This window comes from Amphibalanus amphitrite, unplaced genomic scaffold, assembly GCF_019059575.1.
Source record: "Amphibalanus amphitrite isolate SeventyFive unplaced genomic scaffold, NRLGWU_Aamphi_draft 000182F_arrow, whole genome shotgun sequence".
Lineage (NCBI taxonomy): Eukaryota > Metazoa > Arthropoda > Thecostraca > Balanomorpha > Balanidae > Amphibalanus > Amphibalanus amphitrite.
In genome coordinates, this window is record NW_024881677.1 from 150879 (window position 1) to 170700 (window position 19822).

Sequence of the window (19822 nt, forward strand, 5' to 3'; positions counted from 1 at the left end):
TCAGATTTGCAGTTGTACCAAAGTGTGATTCAAACCACCCGTGGCATTTCACTCAATGTGTGAACAGTGTGATCATTGTGCAGTGTTCAGCTGCAACTAAGACATTTAGTAGTGACTTGTTTTGCAATTAGCCACCAAAAGCATTTTTTGGGCTGGCTGCTGTAATTTGTTGTGCACTGCGCAATGGTGGTAGTGTTTTGTCACTTGTCAAGTTGTCAGTTGTGCATGTTGCATGTTTCTCTTCCCTCAGCCCTCATCAGTTAAGTGGTGAATTGGCATCACTCAGTCTCCCCAGATCTCCATTGACTGTCTGTCAACCACCTAACTTGAGATGGTAGTTGCTAATAGTGTCAGAAAAGAAGTGATTGTAGACATTTTTAGGAATATGAGCTCCGTTTCATGCGTGTTGCAGTGGTCATTTTGTCACTTGTCCCATAGTGTAATAAATGGAAACTGTTGTTCCCTTTTCAAGGTACTCGCGGATGCAGAAAGCGTTGGGCCTAATTATTAAACGCACCCTTCTATCAGCGACGCACGAAATCGACAAATATCATCCTTTTTAGAGCAGGAGGAAACGAAAACTTGAGAACATAGCTGTACCCATGGGTGTAGTTTTCCAAAAATCATTGGGGGTGCTCAATAGCTTTCAGAAAGGCATGCCATATTTTTCGTAGGTCTTTTTTCAGCTGTTCTTTTTTACTGTATCAGGCATCATGCAAGAAATGATGTTAAATCGATTCGAGAGCTTGTTTAGCGCCACTGTAAAACAATTTTGGCTCACCCAATGCATTCATAATCACGGAATTTTTTTTTCAACATATTTCAGAACACGCTGGGTTTAAAATTTTAAATTCAGGCCCTACCGGACTTTTGGTAGGTCCGCGCTTAGGCAGCCTGGTCTGCATAGCTCTGCACGAATGAGCTTATATTGAGGGCTATCCAACATGACGCCTGACGGGACAGGCTCGATGGTTACTCTCCGGACATGGTTCTCGTGAAATATTGCATTTTGTCCCTGGAACTTAAACCTCGCCGGCACAGGCCATTTTGCATCCTTCGATGGCACAAGGGAGGGGGGTGGTAAGACCCCCCTCGCGTTTGGCCTCTGATCGAGCTAGAGCTTCGCGAAAAAAAAACGAGCGTGTTGCCCGTCACGAGAGAAAGCCGATGATACCCAATTTTAAGGTCCTAGGTCATCGGTTGACCTTCCAGGTCAGGTCAATGACCCAAAAGTCGGGAAAATCGTGACCTGTTAGAAAGTCGTAAAGTGTGGCTGTTATGGGGTTCCCGGGGTGCTGATCACGAATATCGCGTTAGTTTTGATCACAGATGATGTCTTTAAGCATTTAGACCAGGTCGGGTCAGGTCAGGTCAGGTCAACCGGTAGGGGCCGTGACAGGTATTTGTACCTAGTACGTGTCAACCGCCTCTGACAGCTTCGTAACATGTTACGAAGGCACCAAAACTACTTCGTAAATGTTCAAATGGTTGCTAAATTCGAATTCAGCTCGAAAAACTAGCCAAGAAACATGTAAAACTCGAAAAAGTGAACCGAGGTCACCAAAGGTAAATGGTCTGACCTAATCTTGAGGTGACCTTGACATCCACCCTAATGCATGGGAGCAGCATCAAATCACATGTTTGAACGTTTGAAACCACGAAAAACTTACAAAAGCGCGGCTAAGGCAAGCCGACATACGCCGAATCGCGATTCCGGCCAAACATGGTCTCGGAAAGTAGGTCACAGGTCAAAGGTCATTTGGGTCAGGGTCATGAAATTTTTAGAGTAGGTGTAAAATTGATCAATGCGAGGGTACTGAAAGTTTCGTCCCGATCGGCCGCTTTTTACGCGAGTTACTCGCGAAAAACCTTAGGGGGGTTGCATCATGACCCCCCCCCCCTCCTCCTGTGCCGGCGAGGGTTAAATAATAACGCTATACTTGCCGTGCTATATTTACATTTATTTACTAAAAAATGATATAATTTCATTAAAAATATTTAAAAATAGCACATTGATTTCAATAAACGAAAGTCATAGATTTGCTGCCGGATGCTGGGGCTCCTCATGAGGAGCATGGAGATGCCAGCTTGTCCACCTCCAGCGCGTCTCGAGCACAGGGCGATACTATGCGCCTTCAATGCTCATGTTAGGTCCGTCCTCCAATACGAAAGTGTCATTTGGAGCGGTGCAGCCCAGTCCCACCTGGTACGGCTGGAGCGGCTACAGCACTGCTTTCCCATGTGGCTAGGGGCTAAAACGCAGAGGAACTGTCCTATGGACTATCGTAGTCTACTGCAAACCTTTAAAACTGAGTCCATCAAAGCCCGCCTCATTCATACCGATGTCATGTTCTTGTACCAACCCCTTCACCACCGTACCGACTGCGCTTACTTGGTATCGATGTTTGGTCTTAACCCTCGCCAGCACGGGGGGGTTGATGCAACCTTCCCCCCTCGGTTTTTCGCGAATAACCCGCGTAAAAAGCGGCCGATCGCGACGAAACTTTTAGTACCCTCGCATTGATCAATTTTACATCAATCCTTAAAATTTCATGACCCTGACCCAAATGACCTTTGGCCTGTGACCTACTTTCCGAGACCATGTTTGGCCGGAATCGCGATTCGGCGTATGTCGGCTCGCATTAGCCGCGCGTTTGCAAGCTTTTCGTGGTTTCAAACGTTCAAACATGTGATCTGATGTTGCTCCCATGCATGGTGGATGTCATGGTCACCTGATGGTCAGGTCAGGTCATTGACCTTTGGTGACCTCGGTTCACTTTTTCGAGTTTTACATGTTTCTAGGCTAGTTTTTTTAGCTGAACTCGAATTTATCAACCATTTCAACGTTTACGAAGTAGTTTTGGTGCCTCCGTAACATGCTACGAAGCTGTCAGAGGCGGTTGACACGTTCTACGAATAACCGTCACGACCCCTACCGGTTGACCTGACCTGACCTGACCCGACCTGGTCTAAATGCCCAAAGACATCATCTGTGATCAAAACTAACACGATATTCGTGATCAGCACCCCAGAAAATCCCTTAGCAGCCACACTTTACGACTTTCTAACAGGTCCCGATTTTCCCGACTTTTGGGTCATTGACCTGACCTGGAGGTCGGCCGATGATCTGGGACCTTAAAATTGGATATCATCGGCTTCCTCTCGTGACGGGCAACACGCTCGTTTTTTCTTCGAAGCTCTAACTCGATCAGGGGCCAAACGCGAGGGGGTCTACCAACCCGCCTCATTCATACCGATGTCCCCCCCCCCCTTGTGCCGTCGAAGGACGCAAATTGGCCTGTGCCGGCGAGGGTTAATGTGCCTGGGAGGCGTAACCGCCGCACGGGCTTGTTTCATGTGCCCTTCGGGAGATTGAAAACCGGAAAGAACTGTCTTTCTGTGCATATTCCTCGGTTGTGCAATCAATTTTTGGCACAAGGTCCGTCGGTGGACTTTTACCACCCTTCCACGTCCTTCCGGCGTGAGGCTTTCCAGTACGCCCGAACACTGGGCAGCTATGGGATCTCTCTGTCATCATGTCCCACTTGATTCATTGACCCAGGTTGTACTGAACTTTTAGAATATTACAGAAAATTGGATATTGTTAGGCTGGCGGCTGCTTATACATGCTTGTATCATGTTTTACCCAAACAGAGGAACTAAGTATGGTGTTGTGAATGTCGATAAATTTTACAGCCATTGACATTGTTTGCCAACCTTCATTTATGTTAGATTGGACTTTGGAGATCCTATACTTAGTCCCAAGCACCATAATATCAGATGTAATGTAACCACAACCATCATGCATCTTAATTTGTGGTTATTTATTCAATGTATACTCTCTTAGTCACTGAATTGAGTAAGCATAGTATTTGCATGATTCACTGAGCTCATTACAGTACTAGGAGAAGAAAATACTGATTATTGAGGGCCTTGAGTCAGCTGGGAATGTTTTGAGGAGGCTGGGGGTGCTTTAAGGAGGCAGGGGGTGCTTTAGGGAGGCAGGGGGTGCTGAGCTCAGGATTGGGGGTGCTTGAGCACCCACAAAGAGATATAAAGTTACGCTTATGGCTGTACCTACAACAGTGCATAAGGAATTGAAATTCTGGGAGTTTTTGAAATTCGGAGAAACTCAAGTTGTCGACAGGTATGCCCCCTTGTACGTCAAAGACCGCCTAAAAAACAAACTTCTACAAATGAAGACAGTATTTGTATGTTCGTTGTAATTGCAGCAGCCTAGCAACATGCATTGCGGTCCGATGGCGAATTACACTCGTGCTAAAAAAAAACTATGCCGGTAACTGCCAACGTACTTAGGTCATAGGTGAGGAGAGGAAGGGTTATGTCAAATGTCAACATCAAAGAAATGGCTTCATCTGAGCTGTGCCTATTGTACATAATTCAACCAATCTATGCATTTCGTTTCTTGCAATCTACTCATGCTTTCACTCCAGCTTCAGAGTAATAATCCCATATTGTGCGTCTTAAGATATTGATTTCTATGGCAGTTTGCAATTGCTAGCCACGTCTCACCTCAGTTTGGTGGCCCCGCATCGGCCCATTCGGCCGCTCTAAAATTGACTTACGGAGGAGAATGGTGGCTTTTATTTTAGCTTCTCCGCTGGCTGCGGGGAGCGCCGTCGCCGAGGTAGGAGCAACAATTAGCTTATGTTTGGGACTAATTTCCACGCTTAATTAGCATGTTAATGTTATTTTAATTAATTCATGTTAATCTTTGACGCATTCTCTTTCTATTGATACCATCCACCGGTCTGAGAATTACTGTCTTGCTGCGTAAGGGCCGATAAAAGATCACGCTTTTAGGGGTATCTCTTCAACATGGGGCAGGAGCAATAAATAGAGCGCTCTAATTTTAGCTTATTTCCCTGGTATGTCACCAACTGATGGACGGGCCGGGGCGGCAGCGGCTGCTCCAAGGTCAGCGGCGCGCGGCCGGCGGCGGCAGCGGCGCTCCTGACCTTGTCAGCACCGCCCGGCGTGCAACGAACCCGCCCCGGCTGACCGGCGCGTGGTGGCCGTAACGATGCGTGTGACGGTATGTGACAGAGGTGACGCCAGCCGCTCCGGAGTGCCCTATCGTGTCAGCCCGGCGGGTGATAAGTCACGCAGTCACATCATACGGCGCTGACGTGAGGCGGTGCGACACGTCACCCTGAAAGGGGTACGTCATCAGCTGTCAGACACGGGTGTCAGCATACGTCACTATCTGTTTGACATTGGTGTCAGACAAGGGCCGTCAGACAGTCCCGAGTGTCAGGGTAGAACAGGGAGAATTGTGTAGGTGGACATCCGCCCGTACTGAAGACCCGCCCGCCCGTATTGGAAGCCCGTGAAGTGTCGAAGCTGAAAGCTAGCTTTTCAGTTTGTTTGTGGTGACAAGCCTCTTAGTCTGCTCCTATAGACATGCGTTATCTTTGTACCTATTGAACCAGAGACCCTGTAGATAGAAATGTATGCAAGGTTCTTAGGGAGGTTTATCAGGGCTCTTAAGTTGAGATAATTTATCTCATCAGAGGACAAGTTGTTTGTGTGAAACACACACTGATAAACGCCACCGTTACGCTGGCGAGGATGTCTTAGATCGACAGGTGGCCTCTGTTCGCCTGCCTTCAAATTGTCATGTTTCGAATAGGCGAACAGTTTGAAAGCGTCCGTCGCTCCCTAAACTAGCTGTGGCAGCTACACGGTCAGGCCGTCGGACTGGGTCGGACCGGGCCGGACCGAGTGCCAGCATCAGTCCAGTGCAGACAGTCGCGCAGATGGGGCTGCATTTTAGTGACGTTCAGTGAGATGGCGGATCATCTAAGGTTCCTCTTCTGACTGTCGAGATTCCAGTGACCATACCTATCTGTCCGCTTGGTGTCAGTTTGAGAAGGGTTATCTCCCAACCGGTCAGAGCCCCACACGCACCTCTCCCGTCCCTACCACCGCCACCGCTGCTGCTGAGAGGTGTACCCAAATCCTTGACCCCGACCGCGGACACCGTTCCATGAAGCTACACGCGGGTTCTTGCCAGCTGCGACCCCGGGCCGGCTCGGAGGTCGGTCTCGGCGCCGGCCGGTCCGCCGAAATATGTATGAACTCGTCTGCGCGGGCGCGGGGTCGTCGGGTACGTTCTGCGGTCACAAGTGTTATAGTTCTGACCCTGGGGCCAGGTGCTGCTGTGTGGTTGAACGTCGCCTTACTCGTACTGTGGTTCCGGACCGTTGCGTGTGTTGATGATGGCCATTGCTTTGAACGGTCTGGTGCTGTTCAGGTAGCCTCGGCACTAGATGTTCCCTCGGTCATACCGCCGCTTTATGGGCTGTAGCTTCCATATAAGGAAAGTGGGATTGGGACGCTATCAACATTTGATATGCTACACCGGTGGATCCAACCTTTTTTGCTTTTAGATTATGAGCTTCCATGGAATGGAACGGCTAGCACAATATTACTTCTTTTCGTGCACTATAATAGACAGCGGTATTGTAGCTTTCCGCTGCCAGCCCACATACCTAGCTTCAAAAATAACGTCAATTTGCAGAAGCGGCAATATCATATCCGACCGGGTCAGCCAGTGGTATTTTAGTTCTCTGGTGGTTTCGAGCTTCTATTTGGGATCCACTCCCGTAATTCAGTGATGTTATATCACAGTCGAATCTCGTCCAAGGATTACCGGTGTGAGGATGCTCTCATGGCAATGGTGACCGTAACGGAGGAAGGACTTTTCCGACTTTGTATTTTTATTGTGGTCGATATGAGTCTTTGGTGACGTGAGCACTTGTCAGTGGGTCCTCTCTGCACCACACAGAAAGGGGATGAACGCACGCGACTCAACGGCCGATTTCGGGAAGTGCCTACGGTCTACGCTCTGAACGGACACAACCGTGACTCATCGGATGACTCAGACTCTGTCCGTCACTGCAGACGTCCCTATCAGACGCGTCAGTGAGATAAAACGAACCTAGATTTCTACAGAAGGATAGTCTCATACGATCGAACATGATTCGCATAAACATGGTTAGGGGGCCGTGTCGTATTGTGAATCATGGGTCAAACTCTAACCCTAGCTCTCGGGCTGGGAGCGGTTGTGCCGCTGTTGAGTGTTGACTGTACCCCGGGGGTGGAATTGCACCCGGCCGTGCTCTGTGGCCGTCTGGTCGGGCCGACCCCGCGGCGCCGCGGCGCCGTACGATGGGCAATGTGAGCCTGCCGGGCGGTGTTCAGTTTGTTCCGCCTCAGCGTCTGGCGTCCGACTGTCCTGCCGCCGGCCGGGGCAGCGGTGTTATCCTGGAGAGCAGAAGGTATTCATCTCATAGCGGCGACGCGGCTATGGAAGGTTAGGACCCTGCCCGGGCGCCACCGAACGTGACCGGAGCAAAGGGAGACGGGGGTCGGAGATAGATAAATCACCCCGCCGACAGACGCGGGGCAGACCCTGACTAGGGGTGGTGCGAAGGGGAGTGTAGGAACGGGCGCGCCGCTGGCAGGAGAGCCGAGAGGCGCGAACGGCAGTCGTCGACTGCGACGGACGGCGAGTGGAGCAGAGAGTGGGCGAGAAGTGAGCTAAGGAATCCGTGCGGAGTGCCAACGGCTACGAGGATTATCCGATCACGCACTCCTTAACGCCGACATGGCCGCCGGCGAGTGGAGCGGAGAGCGAGCGAGAAGGCAGGGAAGCTGTGGGGAGTACCAACGGCTACAAGGATTCTATGGTCAGGCATACTAACGCCGGCACGGCAGGTGAGGCGTATCGAGCACGGCTCGGGGGTACGTACAGCGGAGTGCGGTTCCTTGGCGGCGACACCACGAGGATGGTCGCCCGGCGACTGACGCGGCGCCACCATGAGGATGGTTTCCCCGGCGACTGACGCGCATCTATTCAGAGGCATATTAAGCGCACACGCAATCGTAAAGGAAACCGGGGAGCCTGGTAGGCACGCTTTGAAGGGTCGTGCAACGCGGCACCCCAACCTGCGACGCGATACACACAAAACACCTGGTTCCGGCCACCCTACAACTCATGCACACACATCAGGTCCGCCGCCGACCCCTCGGCTACTCTGCAACTGCAATGCGTCCGACGCCCCGGCAACTCCGCACTGCAAATACATCAGGCCCGCTGCCGACGCCTCGGCTACTCTGCAACTCACGCACATACATACTCATGCACATGCATCAGGTCCGCCGCCGACGCCTCGGCACGCACATACATCAGGTCCGCCGCCGACGCCTCGGCACGCACATGCATCAGGTCCGCCGCCGACGCCTCGGCTACTCTGCAGTAGAGATGTCCTCGGATATAACTTTTCGGTATACCGATACCATACTGATACCAACTCGGTACTTGCTAATTGATTCCTAATGTGTTCGGTATTTTGTTGGTATAATGCACCCTAGGTTGGTACTTGGTTTGGTATCGGTATTCCGACTTTCCGTAGTCGACGTCCTACTCTGCGCCGCACATACATCAGGTCCGCCGCCGACGCCTCGGCACCCACACGCATCAGGTCCGCCGCCGACGCCTCGGCACCCACACGCATCAGGTCCGCCGCCGACGCCTCGGCTACGCTGCTGTAGAGATGTCCTCGGATACAACTTTCGGTATACCGATACCATACTGATACCAACTCGGTACTTGGTATTTGATTCCTAATGTGTTCGGTATTTTGTTGGTATAATGCACCCTAGGTTGGTACTTGGTTTGGTATCGGTACTCCGATTTTCCGTAGTCGACGTCCTACTCGGCACTGCACATACATCAGGTCCGCCGCCGACGCCTCGGCACGCACAGGCATCAGGTCCGCCGCCGACGCCTCGGCTACTCTGCAGTAGAGATGTCCTCGGATATAACTTTTCGGTATACCGATACCATACTGATACCAACTCGGTACTTGCTAATTGATTCCTAATGTGTTCGGTATTTTGTTGGTATAATGCACCCTAGGTTGGTACTTGGTTTGGTATCGGTATTCCGATTTTCCGTAGTCGACGTCCTACTCTGCACCGCACATGCATCAGGTCCGCCGCCGACGCCTCGGCACCCACACGCATCAGGTCCGCCGCCGACGCCTCGGCTACTCTGCTGTAGAGATGTCCTCGGATACAACTTTCGGTATACCGATACCATACTGATACCAACTCGGTACTTGGTATTTGATTCCTAATGTGTTCGGTATTTTGTTGGTATAATGCACCCTAGGTTGGTACTTGGTTTGGTATCGGTATTCCGATTTTCCGTAGTCGACGTCCTACTCTGCACCGCACATACATCAGGTCCGCCGCCGACGCCTCGGCACGCACACGCATCAGGTCCGCCGCCGACGCCTCGGCTACTCTGCAGTAGAGATGTCCTCGGATACAACTTTTCGGTATACCGATACCATACTGATACCAACTCGGTACTTGGTATTTGATTCCTAATGTGTTCGGTATTTTGATGGTATAATGAACCATAGGCTGGTACTTGGTTTGGTATCGGTATTCCGTTTTTCCGTAGTTGACATCAATACACTGCACTGCACATACAACAGGTCCGCCACCGACGCCTCGGCTACTCTGCAACCCACGCACACACATCAGGTTCGCCGACAACGCCCCGGCCACTCCGCAAATCACGCACATACATCAGGTCCGCCGCCGACGCCTCGGCTACTCTGCAACTCATGCACATGCATCAGGTCCGCCGCCGACGCCTCGGCCCCTCTGCTACTCATGCACACACATCAGGCCCGCCGTCGTATAGCCTCAGCCACCCCGTAAAATCTGCACCGGCATGGGTCGAGAATATGGTATGGCAGGCATGGCACGCGCCACACCAACTTAAAAGATGGTATGGCAATGCCATACCAACTTTTCAGGGTAACAGCTACGAAATTTAAGGATTTCAGTTTGATAAGAATAAAACACGATAGTATTGTTTCGAGCAACTGGCGCCATACCAACTTTGAAAACAATTCTCCACCCATGTTCGCACGTACATGAGGTCCGCCGCCGACGCCTCGGCTACTCTGCAACTCACACACATGCATCAGGTCCGCCGCCGACGCCTCGGTTACTCTGCAACGGCACATACATCAGGTCCGCCGCCGACGCTTCGGCTACTCTGCAACTCACGCACACGCATCAGGTCCGCCACTGACGCCTCGGCTACGCTACACCCCTTGCACGTAAGTACCTACATCAGGACCGCCGCCGACGCCTCAGCTACTCTGCAACTCATGCACATACATCGGGCCCGCCGCCGACGCCTGGGCTGCACTGTAACCCCTGCACACATCGGGTCCGCCACCGGCGCCTCGGCTAATCTGCAACCCATGCACACGCATCAGGCCTGCCGCCGACGCCTCGGCTACTCTGCAACTTACAGGCGCCAGGTGCGCCGCCGTCACCTCGGCCCTCTGCAACACGGTAGGCACTTAGCTTACTAAAGCGCATTTTAGTGACATCAGAGCCTGAGTCGATCGCCGGCGACCTGGTCACTCGTGGAGGTGTTCACCGCCGTACCGTACAACACGGAACGCAGACCATTTAGTCACGCCGGCGATTCGATCGGAGTCTGGCAGGCGTAGTTCAGACACGCTATTGTCATCGCATATAACATCTTGCCACGAAACCTGACACGAACCTGCCTGGGAGCCGCTTCAATAGCGAGATAAAGCAGCACTTGTTGACGAGGCAACGTGGCGGGGTTGGTTAGATGGGATAAGGCCCCTTGTCAAAACAGACCACGCATTTCGAGAAGCGCTTCCGAACGCAACCTGATGGACATACGCTGCCGCAGAAACACATCTCAGCCAGTCACCTTGGAGGCTCGGTTTAGCACTCAAGGAGTCTCTTTGTGAAAAGGTCTCAAAGTATTTTCTAAGTGGCCGCCTCCGTATTTCTGCAAATCGGCATACGCATACATCCGGTCCGGCGCCGACGCCTCGACCACTCTGTCTACACTACACACCTGGTCCGCTGCCGACGCCTCGGCTACTCTGTCTACACTACACACCTGGTCCGCTGCCGACGCCTCGGCCACTCTGTCTACACTACACACCTGGTCCGCTGCCGACGCCTCGGCCACTTTGCGCTTAACACATACGCACACACACACACACACACACACACACGCACCCCCCCCCCACACACACACATACACACCCGGTCTGCGTCATGCATCGGCTGCTCTGCAACTCGACAGGCATCTAGCTATCGACAGACTATGAACTTCTTTCGTCCAATGTCTGAAATACTGGGCTCAACGGTGGCAGACGAGACCGAACGAACAATCCGCACACACTGAGAAAACAGTTTCTCCTTTTTCGGTCTCAGAGATCAGTTTCGGGCTAATGTCCCCGATTCAAAACAGATCACACATTTTGAGAATATTTTCTGAGCAACGCCATTGATCGCAGAAACAGAGCTCAGTCGGTACCTATTTTCGGTGTCAAGCTTTTAAAAATTAGTCTTACTATGAAACCAGTTTCCAGTCCGAACCCCAGTTTCGGTATCGCTTGAATCCAGTATTCGGGTACATGAGCCCTTAGGAAGCCTTACTGAAACCGTTTTAAAATCAGACACATTCGAGGCTGGTTTTCAGCGCTCAATTGAGTCTTTATATTCAAACTGCTCTCAAAGTGTATTCTGAGTGCAGGAATCGAGCAAGCACAGACAAAATGCATGCAAGATCATGCCCGGACACAACTACACCGACTACGCCGCTGCCTGCCGGCTCCCCACTCTCGAGACTCTGAGTAAGCGTCGCGACACTGCAATCTGCGGCAAGCTGGCAGCCGACACTTTCGCGAACCCTGCCCACCCACGGTAACCCGTGCGAGCAGCTGCCAAATGTGAGTCCCCATATGCGCTGGCAATGCAAAGTTGTCATCCCGCAGGCCAGAACGGAGCGGCAGAAAAGTCATCGGCGCCCGTGCTCACAGGCCTCATGAACAGCACGTGATTCTTAGGTAGGGGTAGGTGCGTTTAAAGTACCCTAACAATGCACCGTTCCTACTTTCCGTGAGGCACTGTGCTTTGCGTGCGGTGCCATCACAGCACCGGAATCTATGCACAACCTTTTCTACCAGTCATTCACGGCCACATGGCCATACAAACCCCATTTATGTATGTGCGGTCGTATGAGCACGTAAACCGGGTCCGCCGCCGACGCCGCGGCTAAGTTGCGCGCAACATAGGTCTACGGGACCGCTGCAGACGACTAGATAATCTGCAGCACGATATCAAAGACGAAACCAGGCCACTGATCCCAGATTCGCGGCATTCCATTTTAGCCAGCACCGATGACGTCGGTTTAGGCGCCGGGAAGCGTGCCGGGCTAAACATCACAACCCCGAGGCCGTGAACACGGGGGTCCAAGACCGACACGAGGACAAAACCATCGGATCGGACCCCCCCCTCTCACCGCAGTGTGTCCAGGCATGGCTTCACACACACCGGAATATCAGCGAACGACACGGCAGGGCCGCCGGGAACCACAGTCGCCCCTCCCCCCCCCCCCCCCACCCCCTCCCCCAAGGCCGACCGCGCCGACCGCCAGTCAGAAAAGACAGCCATCGGCGGAGCCAGAGCCGGCCGCCGGCCGCTGTCACAGCCCCGGCACCGCCATGACACCGGACCGGCTGATGAGACAGTCAACGCCGGGGCAGCCGCGGGCCCGCCTGCCGGTACTGTCCGCGGGGCCACAGAGGCTCACAGTGGGGCCGCCACGGTCCTCAAACCGGGCGACAGCGGCGGGACGGGCCGCCCGCCGCAACCTGATACCAGCCGACGCCGCACGACCCGGCTCCCCCGCTGGTCCCCCGGCGGCCACGAGAGGCAGACGACTAACGAACACCCCGAACACGGTCACGTTCCATTAGTGGGTCGCGGCGCCCCCACGCCGGTCGACAGTGAGTCACTGGCGTCACTGTGCGGGGAGTATGGGGTCCAGTCACAGCTGACTCAGGACGGGAGCCGACCTTGGGGTGGAGGGAGTCCCTCGCCGCCCCGGTTCACACTAACTGGTTCGACCCAAACTCACCACCAAGAGCCATGCCGCAATAACAGACCGGGCATCGCCAGCGGAACACACTGGGAACCTTCCGCATGCGGCATGTGCCCGGATTCGTGGTCAAACCATTAACTGCTCAGCAGAGATCGAGAAAGGTGTGGGCAGCGGACGCTTAGCCTAAGACTTTTTCATTCCATTGGGTGTATTTGGCGTTTTTTAGGGGCCGTCCTACCCTACAAACGAGCCGACGCGAGTGGTTTCGGCCGCTGACAGCCAACTGAGGCGAACGCTTGGTGATAGTGGCGCGGGCAACGGGGGCCTAATCATCTCATAGCGGCGACGCGGCTATGGAAGGTTAGGACCCTGCCCGGGCGCCACCGAACGTGACCGGAGCAAAGGGAGACGGGGGTCGGAGATAGATAAATCACCCCGCCGACAGACGCGGGGCAGACCCTGACTAGGGGTGGTGCGAAGGGGAGTGTAGGAACGGGCGCGCCGCTGGCAGGAGAGCCGAGAGGCGCGAACGGCAGTCGTCGACTGCGACGGACGGCGAGTGGAGCAGAGAGTGGGCGAGAAGTTTCCCACCCACCCTCACCTATTTAATAGATGCGACTTCGAGATTCGTCAAACCTGCATATCCTTAATCCCGACCATATACCTCGTCGTTATCACTCCGTCGGTGCGTTTTTTAGGGGCCGTCCTACCCTACAAACGAGCCGACGCGAGTGGTTTCGGCCGCTGACAGCCAACTGAGGCGAACGCTTGGTGATAGTGGCGCGGGCAACGGGGGCCTAACTGGTGATGTTGACAAGAAGTTATCTCTGAGTTTTGTGTGACTTCTGCTGCCCACAGCACCAGCGATTGATATCCTCTAGTTGTTTATTGATTACAATCGGGATTTACTGGCCTTGCTCTTCTGCTTCAAATCGTATGTTCGAAAATTTGTCGCTGGCTACTTCACGCTGCTCCCAAGACCCAATCAGGTTCTGTAACGCTTCTTGAAACGTCTCTCATTCGCGCTTCCGTTGCCATTGATCCCTTTCAATTCTCATTTACAGATCATCTGTGCATCATTCCGATACTTCACCTGCTTCTAGTCCCATTGCTGACCTTCGAACCACCAAAGAGACCCCTTCTGGCGAAAGACCCTGTCTCCTCCTTTGACTGTAGGGAGACCCCCTTTTGATGTGCCCTTGTCGCGTGTGAAGAGATCCCTTCTGATAGGAGGCCCTCTCTCCACCTGCTGACTGTGCAGAATGGAGACGCTTTCGGACGAGAGACCCCACCTGACGTGACCTTTCACCGTTGACTGTGGGGAGACCCCGTTCTGACAGTATACCCCCCCCTCTTTGTCTCCCGCAGGTCCAACACGGTCTCGATGGCCGAGGTGCCGGAGGTGACCGGCTCGGTGGTCACCCCCACCACCGGCAAAATCATCAAGGAGGGCTGGCTCTACAAACGAGGTGAGTGTGGGTGGCTGCGGCTGGCAGTCTACGTGGGAGTGCGGTGCGTCCAGCGTTGGCTCCTGTCTACGTGGGAGTGCGGTGCGTCCAGCGTTGGCTCCTGTCTATGTGGGAGTGGGTGCGGTGAATACTAGCTGCCTAGGACGATGAATGCATCGAGGGTTGACGGTTTAAGGGGGTGAAGTACTTGCTAATTGGTTTATCTGTTTGTCCTCGCACAGACGTCCTACAGCCCACACTCATTGCTGCAATGAGTTAAACGTTTATAACTGACCATTCATGCAGAAGGGCTGTCTCTAAAAGCGAGCTTGTGTCGGGCGTGAACGCCGGTTAGCCATTCAAAGGCAGTATCATACCGCTTCCTGTGTCGTGTATGGACACAACTTGGGACCTGTTCGTTCCGAATATCACGTACTCACCTGATCCCGTTGTCTCGTCTTTAGAGTCCCGAGCGAGTCTTAAACAAAGCGTGAGCCGGTGAGTTGTCCGGTCACTGACCCCCAAGCCTGCCCCAACCCTCCGATTCTAACACAGGTGGATGGACCTGTGGCGTCATAGGTATGTACCAGTTTATACCTCAGAGGGGCAGTCACCGCTAAAATTATTATCGGCGGGGTCTTCCCGGGGCGACAGGGCGCGGTAATTAATTCCTTGAAAGTGTCCTCGCTGATACATCTTTTGAGGGATGGGTTTGATAGCTGATGGCTCGTGGCTGTGTGGCCAGGTGGGTGGGACGTGTGTTGGGAAATTGATACAGTGACGTGTTGGTGAGGTGCAAGCCACCAGGAGATATATGAACCAAATATAGCAGGTAGTGCCCCAGTACCAAAAGAAGACAAATGACGTGAATGTATGTCTAGGAATTATTCGGTTGACATGGCATCTGTATTCATGAAGATAGCACCGCAAGCAGGCGTGATCGTAACATTATTTGTAAATTTATTTAATAAACCTGCCACAATCTGAACATAGAGAGGGAGTGAACAACCTCAAGCGCATTGTAGTTGGTCCCTGCCAGCTGCCGCCACCGCTGTCACGGCTCCATGGCCACCGCGGCCCCAAATCGCGGCGCAGCCGGTCCGCGCACCGCTAAATGCCACTCCGCGCTCACCGTTTTACAACCGGCCGGCGCGCGGCGGCCTCGCGGCTCGCTGTGTGTTTCCGGCGGCCGGCATGGCAACTGGCGTCTCTCTGGGGCTCTGTGGGGAGGAGGTGATCTGGTCTGACCGGCACCGAGGTGTGGATTAGCCCCGGCCGGCCGCTCTCGGCGCCTCCGCGGCGTCACGAACACGGTTCTCCAGGCGTCGGTCCGGGAATCGGGCTCAGAGTCTGCAGAAATCCGCGGTGGTCGCATCTGATGGGGTTGGTGGGGAACGGCGGGTTGTGTGTGGAAGGGTGGTGACTCCGGTGAGGGTGGAGACACTGGGGCAGTGGACACAGTTCAGGTGGAGACCCTGGGTTTGGAAATTGGGTGTTTGTTATTGTAATCATAGTTGTAAGGTGTTGCATTTGGTGTTTGGCAGGCTAGCAAAGCCGAATAGGGGACAAACTCGGGGTTATGTTCTTGACAAATTGAGCATCTGTGTTCCAGGAAGTGGTCATTTAGGACTTGATCCAATGAACCAACCAACAGCCAACATGGTGTAGCTTTGAGTCCTTATTTCTTTCCTGGTGGCCATGGTTGTCCTGTGGTGAATTTAGGGATCGCGCTCGCACAACCAATCTCTCTAATATCAGACACCAGCTGTGCGCCTCTGGCCGCCTGCGTCAATCTACCCTCCGCAGTTCGCCCACGTCAGCCTGCAACTGCGTCTGACGCTGCTGACGTCCCATTCGTCTGCCCACTGACGTGCCGGACGTACCGACAGTTTGTGGCCGACCGTGACGCATTGTCGACACTCGCGGCGGATGGCGGCGTCCGTCCGTCCGTCCGTCCGTCCGTCCGTCTGGACGTCAGGACGTCTGTCCGCATGTTCGCCTGTTCGCCTGTTCGCCTGTCCGTCCGTCCGTCCGTCCGTCCGTCCGTCTGAACGTCGGGACGTCTGTCCGCATTTTCGCCTGTTCGCCCGTCCGTCCCGCCGCCCTTCCGCCCCATTCTGTAGACACAGGTGTCCTCTCGGTGTAAACAAATGGCTGCACCAGCTGGGCGGAAGGAATGACGCTGAGTGCGCTGTGGTCTGCTGTCTGTTCTGACTGACCGGAGGATCTGCCTTGGTTGATGCGTTTTCACAGTCTAGCCATGCGATTCTTTCTCCCAGTCCCGTCCGAATGTTAGGCGGGCCACTCTCCAGCGGGTGACGATGACGCCATCACCCCGGTCGAGTTGGTTTAGTCTCGCCCGTGTTTTGTGCAGACTGTCTGGGTGGGTCGGAGGGGGAGGGGTGGATCGTCTCGCCCGGCTCCTCAGAGGCCCATTAGCGGCGGTCTGCAGCTGTGCCGGGTGTCTGCAGTGGGATGGGCTGGGTCCCCTGTCTGGGTTGGCGGTGAGCTCGGCACCCTGGCCCCAGTCGGGCTCCGACCGGAGCCGGTGCACGGGACAGGCGAGACTGACACACATGTTGACAACTCCGGCCGGTTGTGGAACGCGGCGGTACGCGCGGTGGGAGCCAAGGACACCGCACTGCCCGTGCCCGGCCGGCGACCTGTGCTCGGGCGGTGACTTGTCCGTTCGGCCGGTGACCTACGCTCGGCCGGTGACCTGTGTCCGGCCGGCCGGTGACCTACGCTCAGCCGGCGACCTACGCTCGGCCGGTGACCCGCACCGGTGCCCGCTCGTCAGTCCGGCCGCCGCGCCCGGCTCCACACAGGCTGCGCGTCGCCCGGCCGGCCGTTCACCTCTTGTTATTCACCTTCCACTGTTGGCAATTTACGATCAACTTCCGCTGTCCGCCTTCTGTCGTCCGAGTAACTTAGCCGCACAATTGTCAATCGTCCTCTTTGCGCCATTCTGTTTTCACCATGCACCTTTCTCTGTTCAACTTCAGCCGTCCGCAATCCTTTCCATTGCGCCATCATCCGTTGTCCTTCCACAAATACCGTCCATCTTACCATCCTATCTTCATTCCACTGTCCACCTTCCACCATTTACATTCCACCCAACGTCCACCGTCCACCTCTCTTCCACCCCAGTCCCCGCCGCCGGCCGGCCGGCTGTTTCCGATGCCGCGCTGTTGTTTGCACACACATTCTCTGGGCTGTTTTGGCGGCCAAGGTCACCGCTGTTTTTGCAGTCAAGGGCACCGAGGCGGCGGCCCGATCGGGAAGTGAACGACCTGTATTGCTCCGGCCGCCGAGAGATTGGCCGTAGACGGGCACTGCTGCAGGCGGGAGAGTGCAGAGACCGGCCCCGGCGGCCGCTGCCGCAATAGCTGGGGGCTTGAGGCTGGTGTTTGTCGCTCCATTATCGTGCGGTGTGTTGGATGTTGTTGGAGACGAGGGCAACTCGTTCCGACGAGCTGTTTTTGTGCTCGGAATTCGGAAATGGTGGCAAGAAACAGTGCCTCCGCCATCGCTGATGTTTGTTTTGTTTTCGGAGTGGTTTGAAGAAAGCTGCGTTGTTGTTCACTGTCGAGTTTGTGTGTATAAAAAGTTGTTATCTCACTCAGTAAAAGTAACCATATCGGTCGAAATTGGTTGCATCTTGCAGACAGTTACGGATCGGTATTCGTCAGCTAATCTCCTTCCTCCCACATTCCAATTTTGTTTTTTATCTTTGCGAATGCTTCCCTTTCTGCTTACAGATCTCTTTCCTGTTCTGATTTCCCTCCCGGCCCATCATGTTCCCTCTCAGCCACCAGCGCCGCTGCCGTGACCGAAGCCTATTTATGAGTCGCACTGCCGCCCGCGCTAACCCCGGAACGTGCCGTCACTAACGGCTGGCACCACCGCACCGCAGCGGTCACCACAGCGGTCACCAGTATCACCACTGCGGTGCACCACCGACCACTCGGTGTTTATGTCGTAGGAGAGAGGGCTGAGAAGGCGAGGGAGAGGATGAGAGAGTGAATCGATCGTGGCTGGACCAGGCGGTAGAGAGCAATGGATGAACGGATAACATTGGTGAGAAAGAAGTGAGACTGCAGACTTTCTGTATTGAAATTGACTACGGTTATATAGGTAGTGGTGTGGTGGTTATAGTGGTGGTTGATTCCGTACCGCTGAAACTCCCTCCACGGTGACTCCAGTTAATACTATGTTTATTAGCCGCGATAGACGTGCTGTTTTTTCGCATGTAAAAACTGGTCGCGTTATCTGCTATTCGGCAGCTTTGTTTAAAGTGCTTGGTAAACAGATCTTGTCTCCGAGACAGAGTTATTTGCCGAGCGGCTAACCGGTTCTGGGATATTAGAGGCGGGTGGAGCTGAGATTGTAACTCTTCAACGGTGCGAAGAAGTGAAAACTCAAACACTCGTCAGCGTTCTATGGTTTGTTTAGTGATCGCCGAATGGTTGGAATCCGACGTTATAACATGGATTTCGTCAGATGCCTCGCTTGAGCTTCATCTTGACTGACGTCCTAGCCCACCCGGAATTTATTTCTGAGAACGCTACAGCTGAAATGTTGAATACTTTGTACGGCAAAGAGAACTGATGAAGGCATGCATATCTCGCTTAAATATAGCAATAATAAGTTTTGCGTTGTTTCGATGCATTCGGGTGATGTTTTTTTCACTTTTATCCCCTGACTCTCTGTCGATCGTCCCCACCCTCCTTCCGCCGTGGGCCCGTGGACATCACATCAGAACACCTGACTCCCCCCCCCCCCCTCCTTCCACAGGTGAACACATCAAGACGTGGCGGCCGCGCTACTTCACACTGTTTGACGACGGAAAGCTGCTTGGGTTCAAACAGGCGCCGTCGGCGGGCGACTTCAGCTCACCGCTGAACGACTTCAATGTCCGAGACAGTCAGGTACGAGATAGAAAAACGGTCTATATGTCAGAACGATGCCTGTAGCGGGTACGAGATATTCGGGTCTATGTTTGTCAGGTCAGGCCAGGTTATTACTTGGTACAGTTAGAGGTAAGTGGCAGGACAGTGTGAGTCAGGTTAAGTAAGCTCAGGTCAGGTCAATGTCCGCGCCGGTCGAATATGAAGGTGTCGGTTGATGGTCAAGCTAAGTCAATGCCTGAGGCGTTCATATCGATGTTTGTCGATCAGATCAGATCGATAATCAGGTGAGGCCGAAACAATTACTGAGACGGGTCGATGTCTCATCAGTAAAGTCAGATCAATACCTGCCTCAGTCCATGGCTGTTGCAGGCCTCAAGAAGTCGACTGTTGTGGGACAACGAACGCCTCTTCATTCGTGGGCACGGAAATGGTCCTAGCTGAAACGCCGATGGTAGCCAATCCCACCAAAT

At 53.8% G+C, this 19822-nt stretch overlaps 1 protein-coding gene across 8 annotated transcripts in view; it reads left to right on the top strand.

Annotated features, from left to right (window-relative positions):
• The window catches only part of LOC122384138 (RAC-beta serine/threonine-protein kinase-like), a 47226-nt gene that overhangs the window by 11345 nt on the left and 16059 nt on the right, over positions 1-19822 (top strand). For all 8 annotated transcript variants that reach the window (XM_043371177.1, XM_043371179.1, XM_043371176.1 and 5 more), the window contains 2 exons: positions 14360-14460; positions 19237-19370. In XM_043371177.1, the coding sequence (XP_043227112.1) occupies positions 14376-14460; positions 19237-19370 (219 nt within the window). In that variant the 5' untranslated portion in view covers positions 14360-14375. The remainder of the gene's footprint in view (positions 1-14359; positions 14461-19236; positions 19371-19822) is intronic.